Source organism: Austrofundulus limnaeus, unplaced genomic scaffold, assembly GCF_001266775.1.
Source record: "Austrofundulus limnaeus strain Quisiro unplaced genomic scaffold, Austrofundulus_limnaeus-1.0 Scaffold294, whole genome shotgun sequence".
Taxonomy (NCBI): Eukaryota; Metazoa; Chordata; class Actinopteri; order Cyprinodontiformes; family Rivulidae; genus Austrofundulus; species Austrofundulus limnaeus.
The window spans coordinates 309,531-319,636 of record NW_013952696.1 but is presented as its reverse complement, the minus strand read 5'-3'; the positions used below and the strand labels follow the sequence as shown (position 1 = coordinate 319,636).

Sequence of the window (10,106 nt, the reverse complement as noted above, 5' to 3'; positions counted from 1 at the left end):
TGTCAGGGAACAGGGAATGCATATTGTAGCATTCTGCTGTGTTTGGCTGTTTGTCATGTGACTGCAGTGGAGGATTGTGGGTAGGATTCTTGTTTGTTGTTAAATCGTTTTGGGGAATTGGTTAACATTGTTCTTTCAGCAATTAGTCTGTTGTGTTACTGTAATTTGTGTGTTCATTATTTGTTAACTTGTGTTAAACCGTTCAGCAGACGTAACCATGAGTGAGAGTGGTAGGCCTAGTCATTAATAAGACCTGTGAGTTTCACTTTGTCTGTTTTGTTCATGAAGAAGAATCCAATAAAGGTTCTTCAAAACTGCCACCTGGTGGTGAAGTCTTGAACAACAACATGAGCTACACCTCTCTCTGTAGCTGTGAGGTGTCATGCTACAATATTGTGCTTGACGCATGTGCACTGTTATAAAGAACTTGTAAGATTTACTTGAAAAATCCTCGTAACAATTTGCACTAATGTCCTGATGCATCTCAGTAATCCAGGTAGAAAAAATCAAAAAGAAAAAAGCCAGAAACCGAAATCCTGTCCAGAGGACTGAACTTTGCAGTTGCACCAAGAAGAATTAATCTGGTTGAGATGGTCACAGTCACAGAATCAGCCATTCGCAACAACAAAATCCCAGAATTTGAAGCAGAACAACTTAGGAACAAAGTTTCAGCCTGTCTCAGCAATGCCAAACCACCACCTTCCAACATCAGTAGAGAAGAGAGAGATGCTCTCACCACCCTCAGCAAGGACAAGAACATCATCATCCTCCCAGCAGACGAAGGTGCACAGTGATTTTGAACCAGAAAGGCTAGCATGAGAAGGTTATGACACTCCTTAGTGACACGACCACATACGAGCCACTGAAAAGAGATCCAGGAAGTGGTTACAAGAAGAAGTTGATAGAGTGCCAGAAAAAGTTATAGCAGGACAAGGCTATTAACCACACTCTGTACCACACACTGTACCCAGGTGAGGCCACTCCTAGTCTGTATGGTTTACCCAAAATTCACAAACAGGATGTACCGGTAAGACCTATTGTTGGCATGATTAACTCTGTCACTTACAATGTTTCCAAATATCTTACGTCAGTACTTGGTCCATTAGTTGGCATTTCAGATAATCACATACAGAACACTATGGACTTTGTTAACAAGGTGAGGGATGTCATCAGACGGATGAAACTATGGTCTTTTTTGATGTCACGTCACTCTTTACGTGCGTTCCTGTTCATGAGGTGGTGGATGTGGTCTGTGTAAGACTAAATCAGACACCACTCAACAGAAGAACCACTCTTTCCACAGAACAACTGTGTCAACTTCTTGAACTGTGCCTGGAATCAACCTATTTCACACATGGGGGGCAATACTATAGGCAGAAACATGGGTGTACTATGGGCTCCCCAGTTTCCCCTATTGTTACAAACCTGTACATGGAGGAGGTGGAAAAGAAAGCTCTGATGTCCTTTACAGGGACACCACCGAGCCATTGGTTCAGGAATGTTGATGACACCTGGGTTAAAATTAAAGCCCAGGAAGTCCAACATTTCACTGATCACATCAACTCTGTAGGTAAATATATAAAGTTCACACAAGAGGATGTAAAAGATGGCAGGTTGGCGTTCCTGGATTGCCATGTCTCGGTTTCGGATGGAGGACGGTTAGAAACTGACGTGTATCGCAAACCCACCCATACAGACCAGTATTTGCGCTTTGATTCCCACCACCCACTGAAACACAAGTTAGGAGTCATCAGAACTCTGTCCCACAGAGCAGACAGTGTCCCTACAAACACAGGAGCCAGGGAGAAAGAGAAATCACACACACGACAGGCCCTGGAGCAGTGCGGTTATCCTAACTGGGCTTTTCTGAAAGCAGACAAGAAACCCAAACAGGATTCCAGCCAACAACCAGCTGAAAATGAAGACCCTAAGACCAGACCCAAACCAGTCGTCATTCCATATGTGGTGGGAGTTTCAGAGAAACTGAGATGTTTATTCTCTAAACATGACATCCCAGTGGCTTTCAAACCCCAAAACACGTTACGACAAAGATTAGTTCACCCCAAAGATCCAGTTCCCCGGCAAAAACAGAGTAATATAGTATATGCTGTTGTGTCAGGAGGACTGTGATCAGTCATTCATTGGGGAGACAAAACAGCCACTGTTCAAAAGAATGAGCCAGCACAGACGAGCTACTTCGTTGGGTCAGGACTCTGCACTTTACACTCATCTACAGGCCAGCGGTCACTCTTTCAGGGATGAAGATGTTCTCAGCCTATATAGAGATATGTTGGTTTAAGAGAGGAGTAAAGGAAGCCATTTCTGTGAAGAAGAACCGTCCACCATTAAACAGAGGTGGAGGCCTTCGTGTCCAGTTGTCCTCCTCCTACAACGCTGTTATTGCAAGTATGACTCAGCCCCCTGTGAGCAAAAGGTGTGAATCAGGGCCCCAACGATACCCAACACAAATAGGGAAAAAGAGACAAAAACAAGGGGGCGTTGAGCCCCGCCTGCATTCACTACATACACATGACACGACACCTAAGAACCACAGCATCCAAACCAGTAAGTCAGGTGATGGGGCACATGACCCTCTATGAACAATATAACTAATCAAGCCTATTGTTAAGCGATGGCCCTGTTTTGCATGTGACTAACCTCTTTGTCCACCATGTGGAGGCAGTGCTCTTAAGGCTGAGTTCACCTGAAACTCATCAGACTGAAGAAGTCTCTTGGACGAGAGATGAAACGTTTCACTAAAGAAGAACCCATCCAGAGGACCTCCTTATTTTTTCTTTTTGAATTTGCTCTAATGTCTGTTAAGCAATTTTAAATGCCACAAAGTCAAGTAATATTTACTCATCATTATCTAGTAAAAGTTATTAAGAATACAGTTAAAGATTTGTGAATAAATCAGGTAAATTTTACTTAATTTGATCAAGTACATTTTACAAGATTTAATTGAGCAAATTAAGTAAAATTGTGAACACGTGATGGAGTAAAGTGAACACGGTTTATTTTGCAAAGTGCTGATGCGTCTCAGTTTTTTATTCACAACTTCACCATCAACTGAGTTAATAAACAGCTAAATATGCCAATACTTAGCAATATTTCTCCACTTCATCCTTACAGTGGAAGGGACATGTATGATTAAACTATCCCATGTGAGACGTAACAGGTAACGTTTTCACATATTTTGATTCACAATTAAGTTGAGAAAGACACAACAGAAAAGACCCAACCTTTCCCATAATTCATGCAAGGCAAAACGGGCCATGATATAAAATGGATTAAAAAAGCATTATTACTGAGCTAAGTGCTAGCTGCATTGGTCTCCTTTACCTTTAATTTGACATGTCTCATTTACGTCTTTTACTTAGTTTTTATATTTTGTTTTCTAATACATATTTTGTCTTGAACTGATTATAACGTTATTTTAATGTTCTAATGCTTTTTGGAGTTATTATACAGCACTTTGGTCAACTCTGTTTTAAATTTACTTTATGAATAAAGCTGATTTGATAATTACTGTTGAATGCATAAATGAAGCAACAAGCAGTTTTACTGGAGCTTTGGGTTTTCTGATGTGTTATGATGTGTTGAAATCTGCTCAGTTACAGTATATAACAAAAGTTAGGTAAAAAAAGACATTTTAAATAAGCAAGCAGATGCCACTGAGAGGGTGAAGGAAATTTAGTAACTGATCAATTGAATATTAGAATCAGTATTGTATTTTATACTTTCTGATCATTTCAGTCCGTAAGGTTAAAGCTGACAGAGAGTTGGTGTGTTATCATTTGTTCTTTAGTCTAAACAAAATGAGTTACGTTCTGACATCTGACGTAAAAGGTAACACCTCCAGGGATGTAACCAAGAAGAAAGATACATTATAAGCTCAATTCAATGATTATAGTAAAGGAAGTTGTCAGTATGTTAGACAGTCTCTGCTTTGTTTTGGTTTAGCCCAAGGTCTGCAAAAGGCCTGTGCTGCTGAGTGCCGTATGAACCAGACTGGAGTCAGAAGACTGAGAATAAAGTTTTAAAGAAGAAATCCAGCTGATTCCTGTTTATTCGGACATACCATTTTTGAACAATGCATATTTTTCCTACAAGGCCATTAGTGTTTATTAATCAAAATCATCAGTCATTTTTCAAAGAGAGCATTTTGAAACCTTCAGTGTAGAAAACCCAAATGTGGAATACTGGTGAGCAGTGCAAGATAATTTTATCATTGTCCTAGTTTTAACTCACTTTCTATTCCCTCAGAGACAAGTGATCCAGCTCATATTTCTGTATCTTTTCCCTCCATCCTTAGACAGAATTGCAGTAGCTCTGTACTTAAGTTGTATCTGATAAGATACTCGCAACAAAATGAGTTCCTAAAGGCCTAAAATGCATGTTTTAATACAGTTATGGCACAAGTTTTATCATCTTGCATATTTGCACTCTTTGTTGAAAGGAAAGATTACCTGAGGTGCAGCAATAGTGAGTGCAACATTGACCAGTTCTTTGTCCTGGGATTTTTCTCGTGCCAGACGAACAGCATCCTTAATCTCCTTGAACTTCTCTGCAAACTAGAAAAAAATAAATAAATAACAACTGTTCGACTTGTATCTAGAAAAAACTGGCAAAAACTCAAATATAAAACAAAAAATATTTATTTATAAAGGAATACAGGGTCAAAACACACTAATACACGGAGGACGACAAACCTAACTTGCATGGAAAGCGTAATGAACCAACATGGAAGGTGAGACAGGTCCCAGAATGCTGTATAAAGGTGAGTAAATCAATTGGAACCACTTGGGGAAGACACAATGAGGATAAGGTGCACAGTGTCGTAAAGATTTGTCTATTGGTTTTTGATTTTTGACTGATTGGAAAAAAAGGTGAGTAGAAATATTTAATAAGTTTTGAACAGTGCTTATTTGTGCTGTATAGTCCTTGGACCAAGGGCAGATATTTAACCAATTGGTACCACAAAAGGGAACACCGTGTAACTATTTTTGTCTGAGTTGTATGAAAATACATGTCCATCTGTAGTGAATAGCTTAATTAAGATGTTTTTAGGTTACTTCTCCAAATATCAAAACCTAATTAATTTTTAATTTTTTAAACTTTATTATAATTTGTACACATATTGAAACCACTGATAAACTTACAATAATACCCCCCCCCCCCAAAAAAAAAAAAAATGGAATAAGTGGATTAAATAAAACCAAAAGAAGCAAAGGAAAACAAACTGACAAAAAAAAAAAAACAATATACTAAATCATTTGGGTGTGTCTACCATGACAATAACAAAAACAAGAACTGCGAAGCAGTTATGACCGGGGTCCAAGCCCGTTTATGCACGTCACCCTTGGCTCATTTCATTTCCAGCATACTGTCAACCTTGCGCAGCACAGAATAATAGCATGATGTGGAGTATTTATAATGTCTGTTTGAGGACCCAGTGCCTCAGCATCTCTTTAGATACTTTTCTCTCAGGTGCCCATAAGTGGTTCTCATCTATTCTGAATCGGTCAAATGTGTCTCAATTTTCGGTTCTAACCACACTTTTGGAACTACCTCAGCGTTGGTTCCATGTGAGTCAAGTATTAAACACAAGTGATTCTTCCTGGAGAGATGTGCAGGAGACAAGATAATAACCCCATAATAATAGATAATGGATAGATGGATGCTGTATTTTTGTATTTTTAAAGTTAGTTAGCTGTCTTGAATCAATTTGGCTCCAACAGATAGTACATCAATTGATTACTTTTTATAAGTTTCAGCAAAATTTCTCCACTGGTTCATGAGATATTTTGCTAGTAGACAGACACATACAGTACACGCATGTGCACATGAGATAAAAACAAACCTAAAAAGAACCAGCTTACACAGTTAAATTTAATAAATGGTATTTGTTACAAAAATGCCTTTTAGGAAAAAAAACTTAGACTGAGATGATGTTTAGTTTACCTGGTGCAACTGCTGTTCAGTGGAAAAACCCAGTCCATAGATGATGGTGGCCCTGCTGTCAGCCCACTGACCAAACTTCTGGGACGTCTTAGTGAATGTCATGCTAGGTGTGATGGTGCAGTTGATGATTGCCTGTCAACGCAGAGGCAATAAAAGGATATCACACACATACAGTAGATACACATAAAGACAACAAATGGTTCTGTGAACAAATCATGTTCTGCACTAATTTCACTGTCTTTACATCTGGTTAAGTTATTGTCCATGCCACTGAACAGTAAAAAGGCAGGCAATATTATTCTTTAACTATTCTTTTATGTCTGTGTATTTGTTTGTACCACTGTCTTTTGAATTACTGAACAAATTTCAGGAAATAATCATTCATGGTTCAGTCCATTTACAACGGTAAATGGAGTGTGAAAATTTGGGCAGCCTTGTTAATTTTCCTGATTTATCTTTATAAATTATGGATTGTTTGGATAAAAAAACAGTTAAATATATCATATAGGGGACAAACAGTGATATTTGAGAAGTGAAATGAAGTTTATATGATTTACAGAAAGTGTGCAATAATTGTTTAAACAAAATTAGGCAGGTGCATAAATTTGGGCACCATAAATAAAACCCTCATCTCAATATTTAGTAGATCCTCCTTTCACAGAAATAACATTCTCTAAACACTTCCTACAGCTTCTAATGTGAGTCTGGATTGTGGCTGAAGGTATTTTAGACCATTTTTCTTTATAAAACATCTCTAGTTCATTCAGGTTTGATGGTTTCTGAGAATGGACAGCTGTCTTTAAGTGACACCACAGATTTTCAATAATATTCAGATCTGGGGACCGAGGTGGCCATTCCAGAACGTTGTACTTGTTCCTCTGCATGAATGCCTTAGATTATGAGCCGTGTTTAGGGTGGTTGTCTTGTTGGAAGATGCAGCCCCGGCTTCAGCAGCTTCAGCTTTGTCACTGATTCCTGGACATTGGTCTCCAGAATCTGCTGATATTGATTGGAATCCATGCGTCCCTCAACTTTAACAAGATTCCCAGTCCCTGTACTGGCCACACAGCCCCACAGCATGATGGAACCACCACCACATTTTACTGTAGGTAGCAGGTGTTTTTTCTTGGAGTGCTGTCTTCTTTTTCCTCCATGTATAATGGCCCTTGTTCTGCCCAAATAACTCTATTTTAGTTTCATCAGTCCACAGCACCTCATTCCAAAATGAAGCTGAATTGTCCAAATGTGCTTTAGCATACCTCAAGCAGCTGTTTGTGATGTGGTGGAGAAAAGGCTTCCTCTGCATCACTCTCCCATACAGCATCTCCTTGTGTAAAGTGTGCTGAATAGTTGAACGATGCACAGTGACTTCATCAGCAGCAAGATGATGTTGTAGGTCTTTGGTGCTGGTCTGTGGGTTGACTCTTTTAATGCACTGTTTTTACTTATTTGCTTTCTATTCAGCACTTTGTGATATTCGTGTCTGTGAAAGGCGCTATATAAATAAACTTTACTTACTCATCAAAGACACGTTTGTTCTTTAAAAATACACTGGAACTGCATCTCAAATCAGGGGCTGCAGCTCATATAGGGCACATTTGTCGGTCTCTTACATCACTGCACTGCGCTGTAGGCTGTCCCAATTTCTAGGTGCCTACACATATGGACACAGTGCGACAGACGAAACTGTGGTGGGTCATTACATTTTTAGCTAAAAACATTTATTCTTGGGGAAAAGTATTATGCAAACGTGAAAAGTGAAAAATACAGAACAAATTTTGTCCCGTATTGAATCAATACAGGATGCTTTGTTGCAAATTTTCAAAATGTTCAATAGGAATGTCCCTTTTTGTTATTTTGGATTTTGCCTGCGCCCTGGGTCATTCTGCTACCAACCTCACAGAATGACTGGACCAAGCTCTCAGCCTGCAGGCAAGTTTTGTTTTTCTGGGCTGCCTTTAAATGAGAAGGGTTCTCCCTCCACCTTCCGCTGGGGATCTCCAGCGTCATCTGGCTACCCCGCGGACAGTTCTCCTCCCCCTTCCTTGGTGGAACTGGTCCCATCTCTGCCACCCTGGGAGAACCAGGTAACACACCACCTGATCAGCGGCTCGCTGATGATTCTCCGGTGGTCTCCCACTTCCTCGTCCCGAAAGCTACTCTGTTGGCAGATCGTGGATGTTCTGGTGAGACGTCCCAATCTGCTGCTCCTGCCTGGCCACCGGGTCCTGGTCAGTGGGTCCTGGCTGAGCATCTGAACGCCCACCCTCCCACCCCTTCTGTGTTTTCTGTGCCAGCTACTTTTGTTCCTGGGCCTTCGCTGCCTGAACAGGCTACTTCTGCCTGAGTCTTTTGAGTCCACCAAATCTTCTGAGTCCACCAAATCTTCTGAGTCCACCAAATCTTCTGAGTCCACCAAATCTTCTGAGTCCACCAAATCTTCTGAGTCCACCAAATCTTCTGAGTCCACCAAATCTTCTGAGTCCACCGAGGTTCCTGTTCCTGAGTCGGTGGTTCCAGTTCCTGAGTCGGTGGTCGATGGTTCCAGTTCCTGAGTTGGTGGTCCCAGTTTCTGAGTTGATGGTTCCAGTTCCTGAGTCGGCGAGTCCTGATCCTGAATCGGCAATCCTTGAGGTTTATGGGTCATCTGCCGGTGCCTCTTTGACTTCTGTGTTGGCTGCTGTCGCCTCCACGTCATCTGGGTCGTCAGCCATTGTCTCTTCATCCCCTCTGTTGCCTGTGTTTGCCATCACCTTGGCTCTGGCTCATCAACCTCTGCTGGCTCCTCATCACCTCCCGTCTCCTCCCTTGGCTCCACATCTGCTCCTGCGACTCCCTTGGGCCTGGAATGATCTCCAGGCTGCCATCAGGTTCCTCTTTCCCGCATCAGATGGTCTCCCGTCCCCTGGATCTCCTGTTCTGTGTTGGATGGTCTTCGGGCCGTCCTCCTGAACTCTTGTGTTTTGTCTTTGAGTCTGTCCTGTCATGCGTTCCTCGAGTTCTGTGCCTCTCCTTTTTCGACATCGGGAGCCGTCGTTAACGGGGAGGTACTGTCACAGTCTGTGTTTATGTTTTCCTAGTTTTTCTAGTGTTTCGATGTTCCCCTGTGTTTCTTTGCCCTGCTGCCCTCCCCATGCTCAGCTGTTTCCTCTTGTTTCCTCCAGGTGTTTCTCATTTGTCCTCATTAGTTGCCTTTATGTGTCTTGTCCTCAGTCTGTGTCCAATCATTGTACTGTTCTCAGTGTGGTTGTCCTCCGTGTTCCTCGTGTTCTCTCCTTGAAGCCTGTGGGTTTTCTGAGCAGCCTTCTTTTTTAATAACGCCTTTTTGTTAGTTTGGAATTTGCACGCGCCCTGGGTCATTCTTCTACCAACCTCACAGAATCTGACTGAAGTGAGGATGCTGAAGAGAATACTTTGCATCATGAACAACAGGCACCCACTTCATGACCTTGAGGTGTTTCATACGATTACCTTCATTTGTCGGCTGATAGCACCGAAGTGCAAGACTAAAGGATTCCGTAGGTCTTTCCTACCACCTGCCATCAAGCTCTGTAATACTAATAATACTAAATGTATGTCAGTACTAAATGCACCCTCTGTCGTTCTGTGTATTTTGATGCTCGTGGAGCAGAGGGAACGCAGCTGCTACAAAGCAGCATGTCTACGCATCCAGAACCCTACTGCTTTAGGCCTCACTGTTCTAAGTGCCTCCATTTTGTTAAATCTCCATTTTCATGGATAGCTGTAGCTGTAAGTTCTTGAGGTTGTGATCAATGGGCCTCATGCAAGAACATGTTCGTATTCTTATCCTAAATTTCTCTTACTTTTGTTCGTACAAAGGGTTCGTACGAACATGTCACGTCAGATTCAACAAACACTTCTATCTTCAGGAAAAGTGCGTAAACGAGCTGCGTAATTTACACCCGTTCTATCCAGCTGCACGTGCACGCGAGAGGAGATTAGCATAATTACCACCCCAAATACACCATATAAGGCTGTGATTCCTGCCTCAGATATCAGGAAATGTCCATTCATGAAAATGACAGCGAAAACTTAAAAGAAAAACTTTACGAGTTCAGAGATTGAAGTCCGTCTGTCAGAGATCCAGAAAAGAAAATCTGTCATTTTTAGCAGGTCAGCTG

The 10,106-nt window shown here is 41.3% G+C and overlaps 1 protein-coding gene across 2 annotated transcripts in view; it reads right to left on the bottom strand.

The window, feature by feature from the left end:
• Positions 1-10,106, bottom strand: part of LOC106526803 (homer protein homolog 3) — a gene marked incomplete at its 3' end in the record, with an annotated part of 33,152 nt that overhangs the window by 19,838 nt on the left and 3,208 nt on the right. For both annotated transcript variants that reach the window (XM_014021487.1, XM_014021488.1), the window contains 2 exon segments: positions 4,470-4,574; positions 5,965-6,096. In XM_014021487.1, the coding sequence (XP_013876941.1) occupies positions 4,470-4,574; positions 5,965-6,096 (237 nt within the window).